At 41.6% G+C, this 22,995-nt stretch overlaps 1 protein-coding gene across 2 annotated transcripts in view; it reads left to right on the top strand.

Annotated features, from left to right (window-relative positions):
- The window catches only part of CMTR1 (cap methyltransferase 1), a 51,125-nt gene that overhangs the window by 19,304 nt on the left and 8,826 nt on the right, over positions 1-22,995 (top strand). For both annotated transcript variants that reach the window (XM_039235276.1, XM_039235275.1), the window contains 7 exons: positions 4,391-4,589; positions 5,377-5,495; positions 7,943-8,039; positions 8,360-8,492; positions 9,201-9,380; positions 21,661-21,717; positions 22,491-22,548. In XM_039235276.1, coding sequence (XP_039091207.1) covers positions 4,391-4,589; positions 5,377-5,495; positions 7,943-8,039; positions 8,360-8,492; positions 9,201-9,380; positions 21,661-21,717; positions 22,491-22,548 — 843 coding nt within the window. The remainder of the gene's footprint in view (positions 1-4,390; positions 4,590-5,376; positions 5,496-7,942; positions 8,040-8,359; positions 8,493-9,200; positions 9,381-21,660; positions 21,718-22,490; positions 22,549-22,995) is intronic.

The raw sequence follows: 22,995 nt of genomic DNA, 5'->3' as shown, positions 1-22,995 counted from the left end.
TCTGAGCTTTCAGCACAGAGCCCGACACGGGGCTCGAACCCACGAACTGTGAGATCATGACCTGAGCCAGAGTCAGAAGTTTAACTGACTGAGACACCCAGGTGCCCCAGAAGTATAATTTTAAATGAGATAGATGTGATCACTTCCCCTGTGGCACTTAAGTTCCGGATGTTCTGGTGGATTTGAGAACTGAAAAGGGTGCAGGGTTGAGATGCTTGTAAAACCTTTCTGTGCTCATCGGTGTGTGGAGGCCAGCTGCTGCCAGGGAGCTTTAGCTGCTGCCTTCCTACCATGGGTGATTTGGAGTGTTAAGAGTGAGTATGCAGTCCTTACAGTGAGCTTATTTTCCAAGTTCAAACTTGTGATATCATCTGACTTGGGTGCTGTTTCTGGTATGAGAAGGGGGTACTCTGGGAAATGTGAGTGTTGGATGAAATGTGGGCATCTGGGTCCTTCCACTGGTCTATTTAAAATCAGTATCATGTCTGAAAATCTAGCTGTGTTATTCAGTGAGGGGTTGCGGGGGCAGGAAGAACTTTCATCACAAGTAGTGTCACTCAAGTTCATCCCTTTGGGCCTCAGCTACCTCATCTGTGGAATTAGTCCTACTAACCTGCCAGAGGGTTGGGGTAGGACCAGAGGCCCTTAAGATTTGTTCCAGTTCTAAGATTTGTGATTTCAGATGTGGCCACCTTCCCTTTCTGCCTTTCTGAACCAGCTTTGCATGGGATCATAATTACTAGATTTTGGCCCTTCTCAAGAAGTGGTAGAGCAAAATGATTTTCTACTCTGCTGCATTTCATTTATCTGAACACAGACACACCATAATTATAGATAAAGAATAAAGGAAATTTCATCCTGGCATTCCTCTTAGGGTTTCAAAGCATTTTTCCCCAGTCCTAGAAAGTTAGTTCTCTTTGACAATGAAGGGCCAAGAGCCAGCTTCCCAAACCTGTTTCTGCTTCACACTCTGTCCTTCCACTAGACCCCCTGATTATCCACTCGCTGAAGGAACTTATTTTGTAATTTCTTTAGTGTTTCAGCTCCACCTCCCTAACTGCTTCTCTCTGTGCCGGCAAAACTGGCGAGCAGATCCCTCCAGCCTGTAGTCATTTCTTTCTCCCAGGTCTCCCTCCCTGTTTACCAGGACCAGCAGGCAGCACAAAAGGGCTCTTGGAATTAGCAACTTGAGAAAATTAGGTTGATATAATGTTGGTTTAATTTTCTGAGTTCCAAATGATTTCCTTTAAACCCCTGCCTGGCAGAGGAGCTCTGTCAAGCTGATGGGAAGTCATAGCATCATTTTGGGCTTTTGAATGTAAACGCCTCCAGCAGCTGGTATCTGTTTATTGTCTTTTGCTGTCAGGAAAATGAAGTAGGCACCAGGGTTGTACCATTCAGGTCAAGGGTGGAGATGTTAGTTACATAGGAAAAGGCAACCATGTTTGTAACGCTTCAGGCAGCTTCTTGACCTGAATTGATTGTTAGGGGCCATGGAGAATTGCCCTTTCTGAGATGTTTCTCTTCACTCCACTATAAAAAGTGATTTCTCTCCAGCCCCTAGTGTTTTCTTCTCTTTTCATCTCTGTTTTCCCCTGAGGACCAGATGATAGCCAAGCCCAGCAGGCTTGGTGTGTTTTTCAGGCAACGCAGAGGCTAGTAGAGCAGTCCCCAGTGGAGATGGGAGTGGCTAAAGGTCCGGACACACACTCGGGTTTACTAGAGTCTCAGTGGCTCTAAACTCACACAGATTTTAGAATAAGAGCATGGAGAATTTGAAGCTTGGACAGGTTTGAGGAAGTTGGAGGTGGCAAACAGAGGGGACTATGAAGTTTTTCACTGGGTTTCTGGTTCCATGGGTTGTGGTAAAAGGAGAAAAGAGACTCACTAGGGAAACAAAGAAATTGTAAATCTGAATTGGAAGAGATCAGGGAAAGAAGGGAGTTTAAGATTCTTTAGGTATATGCTAGCACAGTAGTGCAGGCTCTGTGTGTCTGGGGGTATTGCTGAGGTAAGTAAACCTTGTCTGTGTAGCCTAAGGAGACAAAAATTGAATGTAGATCTTTAAGTTTCAGTACTATCTTAGAGGAAATTATAAAGTGATTATAAAGAAATTATAGAGGCACTTATGAAGTGCTTACTGAGCGTGGAGTACTGCACTGGACATTGGGAAAGGAAAAAGGTGGGAAAAGACAAGTTCTGACTCTAAGGAATTTGATCCAGTTGAATGTTGTGTCATCTTACATTTAATATTGACAGTTTATAAAGATCTTTCACATATGGTACTTTAATCCTACAACAACCTTAAGAAATAACTTACATTAATCCCAATTTACAGTTGAGGGAGTGCAAGTTTAGAGACCTAAATCGTATGCTTGCTCTTAACTGCACAGCCGGTAAGTAGCAGAGGTGAGAACTCCAGCTGTCCTTTCTATGAAAAGACCTTCTGGCCATGACCCATGAGGGTGACATGTCTTGAAATCACAAATGGAGATCATACTTATGCCCTCTTTTTGGAGGTGAGATTCTCTCATGGATTCATTCCTTTGCCTGGTCTTCCTTTGAGCCAATGGCTCACCTAGAGAGCCCAGAGCCCGGGGCTGGGGCATAGCCAGTGGTGAGAAACATTGTTTTTCCTCTTTTCAGTGTGTGCAGGCCTTAAACTTGTGACCCTTGCCTCCTTACCACTGGGCTGCCTAGAAAATGCTACATAATGTTCTCTGCAAATGCCATTAGGTCTTTTGTGTGTGTGTGTGTGTGTGTGTGCGCGCAAATGAATATAATCCAGAAATATGAATAATTGATGGCTTGGGAACAAAGAATACTGAGGCAGATTGGTAGGGAAGAAGAGAAAGAACTGATACATCTCAGCATGCCTGGGTGGGCTTGTCATAGGATGATGATGTTTATTTTTAGCTAAAGCCACTTTCTCCAGAGACTTCTTCACTGTTTTGGTAAAGCTGGATAGCTATCATCAGAAGATAGGCCCTTTTCACCCAGAAAGTGACTAGATTGTGAATATTAGTATTTTCCATTTCCTTCTTACAACTGTTCCCCCTAAAGCTTTCTCATCTTTAGCTAGCAGTTACAAAACTCTGGATAAGTACTCGGCCATAACAAACCTATGGAGAGGGAAAGCTGAGCTGTCTGAGCTCCTTCTAGCTTAGGGTCCTCTAGTCACCTGCTCTAGAGCTCAACCTCTTGTCACCACTGTGCAGATGGCATATCCCTTCTGCCTTGGAGCCAGGTCAGACAAGTAGAATTCACTCTCTAGGGCCAGGTGTATAAAAGATAAACACAATATGGGCCAGTGCCGGGTTCAGCATAAATTCCAGATTAAGGATTAAGAGCTACTGGAGGGTTAAAAACTATAATCCAGTAAAAATTCAAATGATTGTTGTAACTTAGTTATTCCTGAGGTGGGCAGTACCCTAGGGGCTGCCTGGAAGCTTCACCCCAGTGTCTCCTCCCCCCTCTGCTGTGTCAGCCTCCAGCTGTGCACTGCCCCATACTCTGGGCTAGCAGAGGGGCAAAGGCAGGAGAGGAAGGGAGTGCATAAAAGGAGGGGACTCAATGCACTGTGATATCTTGGATTGGATCCTGGAACAAAACAGAGACTCTAATGAAATATGAAATCAAGTTGAATTTAGTTGATAGGGGTGTACCAGTGTTGGTTTCTTAGTTTTGACAGATTTTGTAAGATGGTAACAAAATTGGAATCTGAATGAAAAGTATGAGAACTCTGTCTTTGCAATTTTTCTGTAAATCTAAAATTATTCCAAAATAAAAAGTTGAAAAATATTGAATTATTGAAAAATAAATAGGGAGATCCAAGATGGAAGGGGAGAAGGGAAGCAAAGGCTGTGGTTTGGAAAGGTAGGTAGGCCCCATGACTGGGAGGGAGACACGTTAGAGTCCATCAGACTTTGGATAGGAAGACCTGAGTCCAGCAGTCGGGCTGACTGGATTCTGATTTAGCTTTGTTGCACACAGGCTGTGAACAGGTTGCTTTGTGTCTTGGTGTCTTTTTTTCCTTGTCTGTAAGTGGGGGATACAGTATCCTGCTCAGTGGGACTCTTACAAGGCAGTATATGGTAAGGGAAGGACTCTCAAATATAAATGAATCCTCAGATTCCCTTTAAGATGTTTTTTTATTAGGAGTCTGAGCCAGGCCATGTGGTTGAAGGGCATTAGGGTTATTTTGAGGCACGGATGGGCAACTCCCGGGGTGATGATCACAGAGGATACATACCCTGGGTGTCGCAGCCTTGGCGGGAGCTCTGCACTCCACTTGTTAAAAGGCTCATTTTATGCCCCTGCATTCTCCTTCCTGTTGCCCATTGAGCCAGACTATTTCCCTTCCTCCCCTGTCCACCACTTGCCGTTGCAGAAACCACTGGTAAAGGACCGGGAAGCTGAGCTTCTGTACTTTGCTGACGTCTGCGCAGGCCCAGGCGGTTTCTCTGAATATGTGCTGTGGAAGAAGAGGTGGCACGCGAAGGGCTTTGGAATGACTCTGAAGGGCCCAAATGACTTCAAGCTGGAGGACTTCTACTCGGCCTCCAGTGAGCTCTTCGAACCCTACTATGGTAGGAGCATGGAGGAGGGCAATAGGGGCTTTGAGAGAGTCCTCTGTGGGGACTTCAGTTCTGAAGCAGTTATTATCCACTTGGCATGTTTTCTTTCCTAGGTCTCTCAGCCTGGGGTTTCCAGTCCTGTCCTGAAGATCTTGGTTCCCTCTAGACCTTCTCTTTTTACCCCAGGCCTGTAGGATACAGGTTAAACACTCCACTAGGCAAACTCTCATCAAAATCGTATTAATTCCTCTTTTCTTCTCTTGTGGTGACAGGAGATAATGAAACTGCCTGATCTCCAGCTGAGAAATGGCAGGGTTATTAACAAATACAGACTCCATGCCCATCTCCAGCGTGTGCACGGGGTGTGGAATTCACTGGATAACAGACAGCTCAGCAGCCCCACAGCAGTCCCTCCACTCTTTCTTGATTGTTGTGATTTGGCAGCAAATCCCAAGTTCTTTCTTAACAGTTCTTATTTAAAAATTGTTGTTGGTTCCTAAATATAGATGCTGTAAACACAACTTCAGTCCTGAAGAGGAAGGCCCTCTACTTCAGTTGATGACTCTTGCCTGAACAACTCTTTCTGAATTCTGCTTTATTACAGCAGGCCCTGTTTTTGCCTTTGGTCCGTCACTGCAAGGCAGCCTTGCAGGATGGATCCTGTGGTGAGTTGCTCCTCATAGGACCTTTGCTCCTGGTCCTCGAGGAGAACCTGTGTTCACAGTCCCAGAGAGCTTGTGTCCTAGCTCCTGGGATGCACAGGGCAGGTGAGCTAAATGTGAATCTTGTGTCCTGCCAGGTGAGGGTGGGATCGATGGAGATGGAGATATTACCCGCCCAGAGAACATCACTGCTTTTCGGAATTTTGTCCTGGATAACACAGATCGCAAGGGTGTCCACTTTCTGATGGCTGATGGGGTAGGTGATGTGTTCTCCATAGAGTGATGCTTTAGGGATTTATCATGTCAGAAGCTTGAGAGTTGCTTTTGTTTTGTTTTATTTGGTGCTTTCGACTGCCCCAGAAAGTGGTAGTTCACAATTCAGATAGTAGGGATGTGTGATGTATGTTTTTATTCTTTCTGCATATATTTTCAATGATAGCTTTGTTAGTGCTGTGATTTTGTGGACACCTTTGCTTGGAGCAAATAGACCTTCTTTAAAGGGCCTTCCTTGGTTGGCTGTGAGAAATGGTAGGGGAGGATCATGACTAAGATGGACTATGCAAAGCTGACTGTAAAGAACATTTCCATCATTTGTCACCTGGGTGTGACTCCTGGTAGAGGCTGTCCTTACATGACCACTCCTAAGCCTCTGGATGACATAACCAAAGGCAGCAGCTCGGGGAAATCCACTGGAGGCTCTGTCAGTGGTTGGACTGAAGGGAATATTCAAGGAGCCTTGTTCTTTGAGCAGCCGCTTGAGGCACAGAGGGGAGCCCACTGTAGCTTTCTCATCTGGAAATCTGATGCTGCAGGTAGTCTTTTCTGGAGGAAGCCACTACTTCCTCTAAGAGGGAGGACAGGAGAATGTGGCAGTTGCTCGAGGGTCACACGGCTAGAATTGAAAAGGCCTCTCAGACAGTAACTGTGTGGAAAGGTGAAGGAGTGTGCTGGATGGGAGCATAGGATCTGGAGAGGCCTGGCTTGCCACAGCATCATGCATGTCAGGGAAGCAGACAGACAGGCTTGGGGGGAGGAGGGAGGGGCTGCTCCAGCTGTGCAGATGTGGGGGCCTGATAGTGCTTGCGAGGCTGTTGTTGCATCATGGCAGCCAGAGCACAAACTCAAGGATTGTCTTTCTGCTTAGGCAGTGGAGCCTGATGACCTGGGATTTTTACTTATTTATTTTTTTAATTGACCCTATGAATAGGCATGCATTTTGAGAAACATTTATAAATCTGGAGGACATTGTTAAACAATTTTTGATTCTGAGTCATTTAGCTATTACCATTGTAGGACTGAGTCAGGGAGACCTGGCCTGGCTGGTGCCAGCTTAACAGTCATCAGCCTCCTTTACGTTTTAAGAAAGTTATTGTTAAACACACACATACACACTCACAGACACACAATTTACCATCTCAGCCATTAAAAAAAATTTTTTTTAATTTATTTCTAATTTTTTTTATTTGAAAGAAAGTGTGAACAGGGCAGAGGGGCAGAGGGAGAGACATGGCATGGAACATGACACAGGGTTCAATCCCACAACCCTGGGATCATGATCTGAGCCAAAATCAATAGTTGGACTCTCAACTGACTGAGACACTCAGATGCTTGCTTCCCCCTCCCCACCGATCTCAAACATTTTTATTTTTTTATTTTTATTTTTTTAATGTTTTATTTATTTTTGAGAGAGAGAGAGACAGCATGAGCGGGGAGGGTGAAACAGAGAGGGAGACACAGAATCCAAAGACAGGCTCCAGGCTCTGAGCTAGCCGTCAGCACAGAGCCCAACACGGGGCTCAAACCCATGAACTGTGAGATCATGACATGAGCCGAAGTCGGACGCTTAACTGACTAAGCCACCCAGGAGCCCCTCTCAAACATTTTTAAATGTACAGTTCAGTAGTATTGGGTATATTCACATTTTTGTGAAACAGATTTCCATGCTTTTTTCCTTTTTGCAAAATTGAAACTCTGTAGCCAGTAAACAACTCTCCTCTCCTCCCTCCTCCAACCCCTGGCCTCCTTTACTTCTCTGTGAGCTTGGTTCTCTGCTCCCTGCTGGGATCTCATAGGGAGGGAGACCACTCCAGGAATAGCAAGGCATATTCTTTGAACAAACACCCTAGCCAGAGATCTTGCCAGCTAGAGGGAGAAGCTCCAAGGTCTTGAGACAGGAAGGGGGTTTTGGTTAGCAGAGAAAGAGATTACTGTGACTGTCAGTTGGGTTAACTTTTCTCCTGTCACCTTCCTGGGGCCTGTCCAGTGGCTAAGCGCAGGCAGAGGATTCACACCACTCCTGGGGTCTTGGACTGACCAGGGCATTCTGTTTCCTATCTTGTAGTTGGCCTGTGACCAACCAGTATTTTGCCTCTATCCTGCCTCGCTCTTCCCCTGGATTCCCAAATGGGTTTTAAAGTGTTCTGGACCATCTTGGAAAAGTAGACTTGGTTGTATCCCCTGGGAGTGATGGGGCAGAAGAGTGGTACTGTGCTAGGAGTCAGGCCTGGGTCCTGGTACTGGCTCCGTACGCGAGGAGCCATATGATTGTGCAAAGTAATTTAAACACTGAGCTGTATTTTTTATCGGTCAGATTGTGGAAGTCAATGGAAACACTTGAGGAAATCTTAGTGAAGATGTAGTAGGGATGAATGAAGTCCTCATCACTTCTCTTTTCTACTCCTGATTCTTATACTCTCATTTCAGGGTTTCTCAGTGGAGGGACAGGAGAACCTGCAAGAGATCCTCAGCAAGCAGCTGCTGCTCTGTCAGTTCCTCATGGCGCTGTCTGTTGTCCGAACAGGTGATGCTTCCTCAGGTGTCTCCCCAGCCTGGGGCCCACTAGAGGCCCAGTTGGACATGAGCACTTACAGGGTTTTGGAGTAAGGGGAAAAAAACCTGCTTGAATTAGGTGACAGTTAGCTAAATGAGGAATTTAGGGAAGTAAGTGTAATAGAATCTCCCAGAGTCCCCTCTAAAGCTGAGACTACCCCTTCAATTGCCTCTTTTAATGGGCCCAAGTGCTGGGTCCCTGGCTTTGTCACATTTATTCCCTGAGACTGCCTTACCATCTCCTGGGATAGAGCCCACTGATGGCTGTTGGTGTCTTCGCTCCTAATCTAGGAGGCCACTTCATCTGTAAAACCTTTGACCTGTTCACACCATTCAGCGTGGGGCTCATCTACCTGCTGTACTGCTGCTTTGAACGAGTGTGTCTCTTTAAGCCGATTACCAGCCGTCCTGCCAACTCTGAGAGGTAAGGCCTTCCTCTCCATTTTAATCAGACTAGTTGACTAAATGTTAGAACAGAAAAATGCAGCTCTCTGGCATAACTACTCAAGCTGCATTAAAGCCCTGATTTTAAGGAAGTGATTAGAGCCAAGAGGAGTCAAGATTTGGATCTTACTGGTTCTGTGGTGTGTCATTTCAACCTCTGCCTCCTTCTCCACAAGCCTTATTCCTCACACTGAGGTGGGGGATCCTTGGCTTGGTCCAGGAAAGAGAAAGTGAAGAAGGGCCATCTGGAGGGACATGGGTGGGGCCAGGGCAAGGGGGCCACCAGCCAGAGGCACTGGTGGCATCCCATTTGGGACACAGTGTTCATGCATGATGTGAGAGAAGATGTGGCCAGTCTAAATTGGTAGGTGGCTTGTTAAAAACACAGATTTCTGGGCCCTGTTCCTGGAGAGTCTGATTGATTAGGCCCGTAATTTAATAGACTTCCTAGTGCCGGTGATGCTGCCAGCCTGGCACAGGGTAGTTGGGAACCACTGCCACACAGAGTAGAAATATAGCCCAACATAAAAAGGAAGGGATTGAACTGAACTTTTGCAGCACAGAATTGGTGCTGTTCTTTGTTCATAGACTAAGATTCTTTAACTTTATGACTCAGCAAGGAGTTTGGAGAGGAGGGATGTGGTGGAGAAGCCCTTGGTCAGGGGCGTGACAGGGTATCTTCTCCCAGGTATGTGGTCTGCAAAGGCCTGAAGGTGGGCATAGATGACGTGCGGGATTACCTCTTCTCAGTCAATATTAAACTCAACCAGCTGCAGAACACCGATTCTGATGTCAACCTTGTGGTGCCCTTGGAGGTAATCAAAGGAGACCATGAATTTACTGACTACATTATACGGTCCAATGAGAGGTAAGCAAACCCAGTGTTTTTTGCTGATACCACTGTAGTATCAAGGAAGACCAAAGAATGAAGGACTGAATGGCTCTTAGTATCACTTTGTCGATCCAAAAAATTGGTGGCTAAGATTGGTCTGCTTGTTCCAAGGCTCTCTGGGACTTGGGGGACCTTGGGGACCTTTGTCCTACTCCCATGCCCTGTCCCAAGGGCAGCCAGTGGGAACCTGCCTATGGGAGCCCGAGTTTGATAGTGAAACCTGATAGAGAGCAACATTGCCCTGGTCCCCAGAGACAGGAGTAACTCTCTTTAATTGCTTCTGTTTGTGAAAAGCCATCATGGTTGTTGCCTTGTGAAACTCTCTTTTTGGAAAACAGGAGATGGCTAGGAAGCAAATATGTAACATGCTTTGGAAATTTCTGGTAATGAAGCTTTTTTGCCATTTTATGAATTCCCTAGATGGGTGATCTGAATGCTCGGGTTTCTTTGTTGTTTTTTAAACCTATTTTGATTTCTGCCCCACTTCTTGTTACTGGTAATAATTTAAAGTTTGTGACAGTTGGCTCAGTTTTCTAAGGGAAAACCTAGAGAAAAGTTTTTTGAGGTAAGTTGGAGAGTTATATAGTAGTGAATCAGTAGAAGTGCTTTCTCACAGGGCCAAACAGGTGTTGGTGTTGTCATTTCTAAAAGTATAATCCTGTCTCCCATAGAAGTTTGAAGGTTAGGTGGCCCTGGAGAATCACAGAAGGAGAGAAAGTCTTTATTCATTTCTCCATCGCCCTACAGTGTTTTAACTTGCACAGTACTGCCACATAAGCTTATCTTGCTGGTAGTGCTCGGCACTGCGGCGGAGCAGATACTAAGCTTCAGCCTGTTATACATAAGGAAACCTACTCGGGAACTGGTCTAGAGTCAGCAGCGCCAGGGCTTGGTGACATCTCTGTTCGCTGAACCGTGCTGCCATCTGCTATGAGTGTGTGTGGTGCATGGCAGAACCAGACTCCTTGGTGCTCCCAGTAGTGCAGTGTTTACGCAGTCCTGTAATGAGTCCGTTTGCTCTTTTTCTTTTTAAAGATTGATGCATAATTAAGTAATTGAAATGCAGATCTTGTGTGTATTTTTGACAAATGCATATATTAATGTAGACTACATTCCTATTAAGATCTAAAAAAATTACTATAACCTCAAGAAATTTCTTTGTGCCCCTTCCCTGTTAACCCTGAAGTAACCAACCTTCTAATTTTTATCTTAGACCTGATTTTGCATGTTCTGAAACTTTGTATAAATGGAATCATACAGACACACTTCTGTGTGTGGGGTTTTTGTTTTTTTACTTACCGTAATGTCTTTGAGATTCTTTTATGTGGTGTTAGTTTGTTCCTTTGTATTGATGAATAGTATTCTGTTCTATGGGCATACCAAATTTATTTTTTCTGTTAATGGACATTTTATTTCTAGTTTGGGGCTGTTATGAATAAAGCTGTTGAAACATTCTTGTACAGGGATTTTGGTGGACAAATGTTTTCACCCTCCTTAGATAAATACCCAAGAGTGGAAATTGTAGGTCATAGGTTAGATGTATATTTAACTTGTTAATAATGCCATACAGTTTTCTAAAGTGCTTGTATGAGTTTATCTTCCCTCTAGTAGAGTGTGAGATTTCTGATTGTTCTATATCTTTGCTAACATTTGGTATTGTTAGTCTTTTTCATTTTAGCTGTTCTGGTGGAGGTGTAGTGTTATACCATTTTGGTTCTATTTACATATATATAAACATATATATATTCTGTTTATAAAGTATATATAAATATATATAATAAATATATATTTTAAATTAAGTATTAGTTTCAGGTGTATAACATAATGATTCAGTATTTATATACATTAGGAAATGGTCACTATAATAAATCTAGTTACCATCTGTTACCATATAAAATTGTTACAATATTATTAACTATATTCCCTATGCTGTATATTACATTCCTGTGTCTCATTTATTTAACTGTACCACTTAATCTCCTTCACATTTTGTCCATTCTCCCTCCACTCTTTCCCTTCTGGCAACCATCAGTTGGCTCTATTTATCTGTAAGTCTGTTTCTGTTTTGTTCTATTTGCTCATTCATTTTGTGTTTTAGATTCCACATATAAGTGAAGTCATATGGTTTTTGTCTTTTTCTTTCTGACTTATTTTGACTTATTTCACATAGCATAATATCCTCTAGGTCTGTCCATATTGTTCGAAATAAGATTTCTTTCTTTTTTATGGCCGAGTAATATTCCATTGTATATATACATTTTCTTTGTCCATTCATTTGTTGATGAACATTCAGGTTGCTTCCATATTTTGGCTATTGTAAGTAATGGTGTGATGAATCTAGGGAGACATATGTCTTTTCAAATTAGTGTTTTTGTTTTCTTTGGATAAATCCCTAGAAGTAGAATTGCTGGACTGTGGTAGTTCTGTATTTTTAATTTTCTGAGAAAATGCTATACTGTGCTCCATAGTGGCTACACCAATTTACATTCCTGCCATGACTGCACAGGGTTCCCTTTTCTCCACATCCTCTCTAGCACTTGGTATTTCTTGTCTTTTTGATAATAGTCATTCTGTGAGGTGATCTCTCATTGTGATTTAGATTTGCATTTCCGTGATGGCTAATGATGTTGAACCTCTTTTCATGTGTTTATTGGCTGTTTGTGTATTTTATGATGTGTTTCTTCAAGTCTTTAGACCATTTATAAAGTTGATTTGTCTTGGGGCACCTGGGCGGCTCAGTCAGTTGAGCGTCTGATTCATGATCTCATGGCTTGTGAGATCACACACTCAGTGCAAAGCCCGCTTAGTTTTCTCTCTCTCCCTCTCTCTTGCCCCTCTCCCTACTTTCTTAAAGTAAATAAACTTTTTTTAAAAAGTTGATTTTTTTTTTTTTTGAGAGAGGGCACAAACTGGGGAGAGAGAATCCCAAGTAGGCTCCACACTCAGCACAGACCCTGATGTGGGGCTTGATTCCATGACCCTGGGATCATGACCTGAGGTGAAATCAAGAGTCAGATGCTCAACTGACTGAGCCACCCAGGTGCCCCTCTTTTTATTAAATTGTAGGAGCTGTTTCTATATTTTGAAAATAAGTCTGGCTTCAAATATGTGTGTTGTGAATATTTTGTCCTGTTGTGTGACATGCCGGTTCATTTTCTTAGTGGTATTTTTTGATAAGCAGAAGTTAAAACAAATTTTAAGGTTGTTTATTTTGAGAGAGACTATAAGTGGGGAAGGGCCAGAGAGAGAGTGGGAGAGAGAATCCCAGTCAGGCTCTGCACGTAGTCTGCTGACAACACAGAGCCCAATGCAGAGCTCGAACTCACCCAGGTGCCCCCTACTTTAACCCTTTTATTTATTTATATATATTTATATATTTATTTATTTAAAAAAGTTTCTAATGTTTATTTTTGAGAGAGATGAGAAATAGGGGAGGGGCGTGAGCAGGGGAGGGTCAGAGAGAGAGAGGGAGACACAGACTGAAACAGGCTCCAGGCTCTGAGCTGGCAGTCAGCACAGAGCCCGACGCGGGGCTCGAACCCACAAACTGCGAGATCATGACCTAAGTGAAAGTCGAACGCTTAACCGACTAAGCCACCCAGGTGCCCCGAAATTAATATTCTTTTTTTTTTTTTTATTTTTATTTATTTCTAGGGGAGAGAGAGAGAGAGACAGTGTGAGCAGGGGAGGGTCAGAGAGAGAGAGGGAGACACAGACTGAAACAGGCTCCAGGCTCTGAGCTGGCAGTCAGCACAGAGCCCGACGCGGGGCTCGAACCCACAAACTGCGAGATCATGACCTAAGTGAAAGTCGAACGCTTAACCGACTAAGCCACCCAGGTGCCCCTCAGGTGCCCCTATTTTTAAAATGTATAATTCAAGGACACCTGGATGGCTCGCTTGGTTAAGTGTCTGACTTCAGCTCAGGTCATGATCCCACAGTTCGTGGGTTCGAGCCCCGTGTTGGGCTCTGTGCTGACAGCTCAGAGCCTGGAGCCTGCTTCAGATTCTGTCTCCTTCTCTCTGCCCCTTCCCTGCTCATGCTCTGTCTCTCTGTGTCTCTCAAAAATGAATAAATATTGTAAAAATGTATAATTCAGTGGCATTAAATACGTTTTCACATTGTTGTGTAACCATCATAACTGTATATTCCAGAATATTTTAATCATCCAAAACAGAAACTCGCTACCCTTTAAACAGTAACTCCCTATTTCTCCCACCCTGAAGCTCTATGAATTTGCCTGTTCTAGGTACCTCATATAAGTGGAATCATAAAATATTTGTTTTTGTCTGGCTTATTCCACTTAGCGTAATGTTGTCTTGTTTTGTTTTTTTTTTAAAGTTCTTTTTATTTATTTTGAGAGAGAGAGTGTGCAAGCAGAGGAGGGACAGAGAGAGAGAGAGAGAGAGAGAGAGAATGAATCCCAAGTAGGCTCCTCACTGTCAGTGCAGAGCCTGATGTGAGGCTTGAACTCACTAACCTTGGGATCATGACCTGAGCTGAAATCAAGTGTTGGAGGCTTAACCGACTGAGCCTCCTAGGTGTCCCACTTAGCATAATGTTTTTAAGATTTAGCGTGTTATAGCATGTGTCAGAGTTTCATTCCTTTTAAGGCTTCATTCCTTTTAAGGCTAAATATTCCATATGTACATAACACATTTCGTTTACCCATTCATCTGTTGTTGGACATTTGGATTATCCTGACATTTTAGTGACTGTGAATAATACCGCTCTGAATATTAGTGTGTAAGTAACTGTTTGAGCCCCTGCTTTCAGTTCTTTTGTGCATCCACCTGGAAGTGAAATTGTTGGATCCTGTGGTAATTCTGCTTAAGATGGTGCAGCTACTGAGGAACTGCCATATTATTTTTTACAATACTTGGTTCATTTCACATTCCCACCAGTCATGCTCAAGGGTTCCAATTTCTCCATTCTCACCAACACCTGTTGTTGTCTCTCTCTCTCTCTCTCTCTCTCTCTCTCTCTCCCCCTCCCCTCTCTCCCTCCCCCCCCCATTCGGATAATAGCCATCCTAATGGGTGTGAGGTAGTGTCTCATTGTAGTTTTGACTTGCATTTCTCTAACCACTAATGGTATTGAGTATATTTTCATATTGGGCCATTTGTGTATCTTCTTTGGAGAAATGCCTGTTCTAGTCCTTTGCCTGTTTTTAATTGGTTTGTTTTTCATTGTCGAATGGTGGGAATTCTTTATATATTCTGGATATTAATCCCTATTCAAATATATGATTTGAAAATATTTTCTCTCATTATGTGTTTTTTTCCCTGCATTATTTCCTTCAATGCATAGTTTTTAATTTGATGTAGTATAGTTTTTCTTTAATTGCTTATGCTTTTGCTCTAATATTCAGGAAATCATTGCTGAATCCAGCATTATGAAACTTTTCACTGTTTTTTTCCTAAGAGTATTATAGTTTTAGCTTTTATGTTTAAGTCTTTGATCCATTTTGAGTTAATTTTTGTAGATGTTATAAGGTAAGGGTCCAACTTATTACTTTTGCATGTAGATATCCAGTTTTCCCAGCACCATTTGTTGAAAAGGTTGTTCTTTCCTCATGAAATGGTCTTGGTACCCTTGTTGAAAATCATTTGATCATATATGCAGAGGTTTATTTCGGAGTCTCTATTCTGTACCTTTGGTTCTATGTGTCTCTCTTTATGCCAGTACCACAGTTTTGATTATTCTAGCTTTGTAGTAAGGTTTGAAACTAGGAATGTGAGACCTTCAGTTTATTTTTCTTTTTCAAGATTGTTCTGGCTATGAGGTCCTTGAGATTCCATATGAATTTTAGGATGGGTTTTTCCATTTTTGCAAAAATTGCAGTTGGGATTTTGAAAGGGATTACATTGAATCTGTAGATTCTTTGGATAATATTGTCTTGTTAACAATATTGAGTCTTCCAATCCATGAGCGCAGGATGTCTTTCCACTTATTTATGTCTTTTTCCATTTTTGTCAGCAGCGTTTGTAGCTTTTAGTGTACAAGTCTTACACTTCTTTATTTCTGAGTATTTTATTCTTTCTGATGCTATTGTAAATGGTTATTTTCTTAATCCTTTTCAGATTGTTTATTATTATTGTATAGAAATGACTGGTTCTTGTGTGTTGATTTTGTATCCTGCAAGTTGGCCAAATTTGATTATTAGTTATGATAGTTTTTGGTGGAATCTTTAGGGATTTTTGCATCAAAGATTATGTTATCTGTGAACTGAGATAGTTCTACTTTTTTTTCCAGTTTGGATGTCTAGAACTTTTAGATTTTGATGATGAAATCCAGTTTATCAAGTTTTTCCTTTTTGTTAGCAATTTTTTTTTTCTAAACAGTCTTGGCCTAAAGTCATGAAAATACTCTCTTCTTTTCACATCTTTAGTTTAGGTCTAGAGCTCACCTGAAATTAACATTTGCATGTGGCATCATGGTAGGGGTTGAAGTTCTTTTTTTTTTTTTTTTTCTTCCCTTAGAGATACCCAGTTCTAACACCATGTGTTAAAAATACTTTCTTTTTTCCATTAATTGCTTTGGCACTCTTGTTGAAAATTTATCTAGAGCATGCTGTTCTATTAATCTGTTTGTGTTCTGCCATATTGTCTTAATGACTGTACCCTGAAACAAGTCATCTTTACTTTAGCTAGTACATGTTCTCTAGCATTGATCTCTTTCAAGACTCTTGTAGCTAGTCTAGGTGTTTTGTTTTGTTTGCAGTTTTATGGAAATTTTAGAATCATTTTGTCAGTTTCTATAGGATTTGATGGAGATTCCATTGAATTTATGAGTCAGTTTGTCAAGAAGTGACATCTTAACAATATTGCATCTTCCTATCCATAAATTTAAAAATATCCATTTGTTTAGTTTCTTTAATGTCTCTCAGCAGTGTTTTATAGTTTTCAGTATAGAGGTCTTACACATCTTTTGTTAAATTTATCCTTAAGAATTTTGTAGATATTTGGATGGTCTTATAAGTGGTATTTTTATTAATTTATATTTATCTTTTTTAAGTTTGTTTATTTTGAGAGAGAGACTGGGGGTGGGGCAGGGGGAGCGAGAATTCCAAGCAGGCCCCACACTCAGCTCAGAGTCCAACACAGGGCTTGATCTCACAACCATGAGATCATGGCTTGAACCAAAATTAGGAGTTGGATGCTTAACTGACTGAGCCACCCATATGCCCTTTAAGTGGCATTTTAAAAATGTTGTTTTTCAGTTCATTGTTAGTATGTGAAAATACAGTTGACTTTTGTATATTGATTGTGTATCCCGTGAGGATGCTTAATTTACTTATTGTTCTATGAATTTGACTATTTTAGATAACGAATATAATTGGAATCATGCAGTAGTTGTCTTTCTGTGACTGGCTTATTTCACTTATCATGATATCCTCAAGGTTCATTCATGTTGTCTCACGTTGCTTAATTTTTTTTTTTTTTTAAGTCTAAATAATATTCCATTGTATGTAAAGGGGTGCCTGACTGGCTCAGTGGGTAGAGTGTGTGACTCTTGGTCTCAGAGTTGTGAGTTTGAGTCCTGCATGTGGTGTGCCGTTTACTTAAAAATTTAAAAAGATACTCTATTATATATATATATAACCACATTTTCTTTATCTGTTCATCTGTCAGTGGACATTTAGGTTGTTTCTACATGTTGGTTATTGCGAATAGTGCTGCAGTGAACATGGGGGTGCTAATATCTTTTCAAGATCCTGATTTCAGTTCTTTTGGGTAAATATCCAGAAGTGTAATTGCTGGATCGTATGGTAGTTCTCTTTTTTTCTTGCCTTATTGCACTGACTAATTCCTCCAATTTGATGTTGAAGTGATAAAAGCAGAGAGCCTTGCCTTCCTCTTGATTTTAAATGTAAAGTGTTTAATCATTCCCTAAGTATGGTGTTGGCAGTAGGTTTTTATAGATGAGCTTTATCAGGTTGACAGTTTTCTTCTATTTTGAGATTGTTTAGAGTTTTTATCTTGAATGGACGTTTAGTTCTGTCAAATACTTTTTTGTATCTATAGAAATTATTATGGTATTCTTAAAAAAATTTTTTTAAATGTTTATTTTTGAGAGTGCAAGCGGGGGGCGGGGGGCGGGTGCAGAGAGAGGGAGAAACAGAATCTGAAGCAGGCTCCAGGCTCTGAGCTATCAGCACTGAGCCTGACGCAGAGCTTGAACCCATAAACCACAAAATCATGACCTAAGCCAAAGTTGGATGCTTAACCGACTGAGCCACCCAGGCACCCCTATGGTATTACTCTTTATTCCATCAATACAGTGAATTACATTGAGTGATTTTCAAGTGGTAAACCAATCTTGCGTTTTTTAATATGGTTTGGTTATGAATATCACTCATATATTCTGTATTTGATTTACTAATATTTTATTGAGTCTGTGTTCATGAGGGTTATTAGTCTCTAAATCTGTATTCTCTGTTACTCTTAATGAATTGACCTTTTGTCATGAAATATCATTCTTTATCTCTAGTAATACTCTTTGTCTTGAATTCTGCCTTATCTGGTATTAATATATCCACATCAACTTTCTTTTGCTTAGTATTGGTGTATCTTTTTTCTTTAATTCATTTATTTATTTTTGAGAGAGAGGGTGCAAGTGAGTGAGGGGCAGAGAGGGAGGGAGAGAGAAAAGAGAGAGAATCCTATGCAGGCTCTTCGCTCTTAGCATGGAGCCCAAAGCAGGGCTCGAGCTCACTCCATGCGGGGCTCATGAACCATGAGATTGTGACCTGAGCCGAAGTCAGATGCTTAACTGACTGAGCCATAGGCCCCCTGCTTGGTTTATCTTTTTAAGTCCTTTTATTTTCAACCTGTCTTTGTCTTTATAAATAGCATATGCTTGGGTCTTACCTTCTTATGCAGTGTGACAGTCTCTGCCTTATAATTAGAGTGTTCAGTACAGTCACATGGAATGTGATTATTGATATGCTTGGCTTTAAATCCTCTGTCTTGGGGTACTTGGGTGACTCGGTTGAGCGTCTGTCTTCAGTTCAGGTCAAGATCTCACAGCTTGTGGGTTTGAAGCCCTGCTACAGGCCGTGTGCTGACAGCTGAGAGCCTGGAGCCTGCTTTGGATTCTTTGTCTCCCCCTCTCTCTGTCCCTTCCTTGCTCTTACTTTGTTTCTCTCAGAAATAAACATTAAAAAAAATTTTTTTTAAATCCTCTTATCTTGGTTGTTTAATATGTTTATCCTGATTCTTTTTGTTTCTCAGTTCCTTCCTTTTTGGGGTGGATGGGTTGGTATTTTTATTACTCCTTTATATCTCCTTGGCTTTTTTTCTTTTTTAGTTCTTTTGTGTTTTAGCTGTTTTAGAGATTACAGTATTCATCTTTAGTTTATCATAGTTTATCTTCAAAAAGTATTCTGCTTCATGAACAATGTAAGAACCTTACCATAGTAAATATGCATTTATACTTCTGTCTTTGTGTTCTTGTTTTATATAAACCCTACTCTAGCTTGCTACCATTTTTATTTTAAACCATAAAGTCTATATTATCTTTTAAAGAGATTTAAAGTACATCTGCCTATACAGGCATACCTCAGAGATATTGCAGGTTTGGTTATAGATCGCTCCAATAAGGTCAATATTGCAATATGGCAAGTCAAGTTAATTTTTGTTTCTCAATGCAAATAAAGTTGTGTTTATACTCTAGTTAGTGTGCAGTAACATTACATACAAAAAACAATGTGCAAAATCTTAATTTAAAAATGCTTTATTGCTAAAAAATGCTAACAATTGTTTGGGCTATTAGGGAGTTATAATCTTTTTGCTGGTGCAGGGTTTTGCCTCAGTGCTGATGGCTGCTGCTTGGGTGGTGATTACTGAAGGTTGGGGTGGTTGTGGCAGTTTCTTAAAATAAGACAATAGTGACATCTGCCACATTGATTGACTCTTCCTTTCATGAGTGGGTTCTCTGTAGCATGTGACATTTGATGACATCTTACCGACAGAACTTCCTTCAAAATTGGAGTCCATCCTCTCAAACCCTACCACTGCTTTAGCAACTAAGTTTATGTAATACTCTAAATCTTTTGTTGTCATTTTAACAGTCTGCACAGCATCTTCACCACGAGTAGATTCCATCTCAAGAAACTTACTCTCTTTGCTCATCCATATGACCTCCTCATCTGATAAAGTTTTATGGCAATTCAGTCACATATTCAGGCTCCAGAGTTCACTGATCACAGATTACCATAATAAATACAACAATAATGAAAAAGTTTGAAATATTATGAGAATTACCAAAATATGACAGAGACTTGCAGTGAGCAGATGCTGTTGGGAAAATGGCACCAATAGTCTTTTTTTTTTTTTTTTTTTTTACAAATAGTTTATTGTCAAATTAGTTTCCACATAACACCCAGTGCTCATCCCCACAAGTGTCCTCCTCCATGCCCATCCCCCCCTCCCCCCCACATCCATCAGTCCTCAGTTTTTGTCAGCATTCAAGAGTCTCTCATGGTTTGCCTCTCTCCCTTTCCCCCACCATTTCCGCCCTTCTTCTCCCTCTTGTTCCTCCGTCAAGTTCCTCCTAATCCTCCTATACGTGCAAACATATGATATTTGTCCTTCTCTGCCTGACTTATTTGGCTCAGCATAACACCCTCAAGGTCCATCCATGTTGCTACACATGGCCAGATTTCATTGTTTCTCATAAATGGCACCAATAGTCTTGCTCAACACAGAGTTGCCATAAACCTGCAATTTGTAAAAACAAAACAAAACAAAAAACGTTATCTGTAAGGTACAGTAATGTGAAGTGCAATAAAACGAGGTATGCCTGTATACATATATATTTAAATTTTTTTAAAAGGTCCTTGATATCTACTGGCCTGTTTACACATTTTGGTATTCTTCATTTCTAGTTCTTGCAGAACTAGGTTTCTGTTTGGAATCATTTCCCTTTGGCCTAAAGAATTTATTTTAGCCTATTTTTATTGTGCAAGTATGCTGGAGTAATTTGATTTTTGAAAATGTATTTATTTCCCTTTCATCTTTGAAGGATATTTTTTTTGGATGTAGAATTCAGGGTGGGCCATGTTTCTTTTTAGCACTTTAAAGATAATGTTCCATTGTTTTCTGCCTGCCTTGTTTCTGATGAGAGAAGTTGGTTATTATTATTACTGTTTTTATGCATGTCATGTGTCTTTTTTCCTTTTGAGTGCTTTTAAGATTTTCCCTTTATCTTTGTTTTCAGCATGTTGACCACAATGTGTTTATATATGGTTTTCTTTGTCTTGATTCTGCTTGGGGTTCTCTGACCTTGGATCTGTGAATTGATTTCATTTACCAGTTTGGGAAATTCTTGGCTATTATTTTGTCAGTATTTTTGGCCTATTCTTTTTTCTCTTCTGAGACTCTGCTTCTTTATGTTTAACAGTTTACTATTGTCCTATATAGTCTAATACTGGTGTGTGTGTGTGTGTGTGTGTGTTCACTTCTTTCTCTATGTTTTGGTTTGAGTTTCTCTTGATCTCTTTGTCCCCAAGTTCACTGATTCTTTCCTCTACTGTTTTTAGTCTGCTAATAAGCCTATCAAAATCATTCTTCATCTCTAATATCATAGTTTTCTAGAATCTTTGCTTTTTAGAAATATGGTTTCTGTACCTCTGCTTAAATTCTCTATCTTTGCGTGTTGTACATCTTTTCTACTAGATCCTTTAACATGTTTTTCAGTTATTTTAAGGGCCATGTCTGATAATATGAACATTTGGACCATTTCTGGATCTTGTGCTATTGGATTGTTTCCCCTCTTGTTAGGTGGTCACATTTTCTTGCTTTATCACATGTCAGATACTCTTTAACACCAGACATTGTATAAAAGGATGGTGGGGATTAAAGGAGCAAGGGCAGCTGTTAGTGTAGGTGGGTTGAGTCAGTTCAGTCTGCAGCTGAACTGGGTCTGGGCTTTGTTGCTGCTTTATTTAGAATTAATTCACTACTGCTTTCAAATTTTTAAGGATAGGATCAGAGCCTTCCTTTTAGAAGGACTTGGGAGCTGGGTGTCTGGCGGGTTTGACTCAGTTCTGCTTTATTGTAAGCCTTCAGCAGGCCCCACGTTACTGGACTTTGGGGTGTGGTCAAGGGGGTTCTATTTCAGTTCTCCAGCCCCTTCCCCCAAATGTAGATGGCCACTGCTCTGGCTAAACTTCTCTTTTTTGATATCTTTTGCCTGTCTTTTTGGGTAATCCTTCTGAAATTAAATCTTTTTTTTTCTTCCCCCTCCCTAGCCACTGTAGGCTGCAGATCAAAGCTCTGGCCAAAATCCATGCCTTTGTTCAAGACACGTGAGTGTTGCCCACTCCCCAGAATTCACTTATTTCAAGGAAAGATCTTTTCATTTTGCTCCTCCCTTTGAGCTCTGCATTTCATTTCAACAGACATTTAAATACCTCTTTTTTTTTAATCTTCTCTTCTGCTGTGGTTGTGAAGCATGCCAGAAAAGTAGATGGCATGAACCTTGCCCTCAAAGACTTTGTTTGTGTTTAGGCAGATAAGAGTAACCCAGGAAAAGGATACAGGAGGAGTGTAGAGGGTGCATCAGAGGGTATGGAGTGGCATAGCATGAATAGAATGCATAATGTTCAGGCGATACAGTAAAGAGTGATCAAGAGAGGGGAGATAGGACTGGTCTAAGAAGACTGTTCTGGTAGGGGGTCAGCATAAGCTGATTCAGCTTTCTGGGGTTTAGTGACATCCATTGGGATGGACTTAATGTGCATCAGCAGAGGAAAAGCCAGAACATGGTCATTCATGGGTACTTGGGAGGAGGGTATGTGGGGAACTCTGGCATCCAGGGTGATCAGGAGGGTAGTCTTCCTTCCCTTTGTGGTGGGAAGGGGAGGTCATCTCATTTTGTCTACATCTGATCTCCCTTCTTTAAGGGGCAGAGCCATGTGAATGCTGTAAGCATCCTGGGCTAATGGCAGCATGGCCTCCGTGTGTGCACACACACGTTTATTCATGTGGGCTTCCTCTCTGGGGTTGTGAGGGGTGCAAGGGAAGCACGCTCCTTGTACCTCTTGGAGGTTTTAATCACTTGTTGGTTTTATTTTCCCAGGACCCTGAGTGAGCCTCGGCAGGCAGAGATCCGGAAAGAGTGCCTTCAACTTTGGGGGGTAAGCATCTCCGCAGCCCACTGTCACTCCAGAGCAGGGAAGCTGTAGAGAGGGATGGATTGACCAACCCTGTCTGCCTAGGGTTTCCCCCTACATGTAAACATCTGTATTTCATTTCCAGTGTTCCAGAGTTCCTCACAGTGTTGCAGATTTAGACGTCTCCGCATTGGCAGGAGTTACCTTTTTGGCCCTTTCACTGCCATTGTGGTCCTGCAGTTGGGTCAGAAAGGACAAGGGTGGTGGGTGACCAGGCCTGATTTTGTTGCCAAGGCCCTGGACAGCAACACTGCCCACAGAGAATCCCAGACAGAGGCAGGTGGCCCTTGTGGTGTGCAACCACAGGGCCTGAAGTGAGGCAGTGACTGGATTACCCCTGTCCATCTCCTGCTTTCTAGCCCCGTTTGTTGGAGGCCGTTGCCTCTTCCCTATCTGGACCTATCCCCTCTC

Source organism: Hyaena hyaena, unplaced genomic scaffold (assembly GCF_003009895.1).
Source record: "Hyaena hyaena isolate Hyena2069 unplaced genomic scaffold, ASM300989v1 scaffold_96, whole genome shotgun sequence".
In the NCBI taxonomy this organism is placed as follows: Eukaryota; Metazoa; Chordata; class Mammalia; order Carnivora; family Hyaenidae; genus Hyaena; species Hyaena hyaena.
The sequence above is the reverse complement of the archived record's forward strand: the minus strand, read 5'-3'. Positions and strand labels throughout refer to the sequence as shown.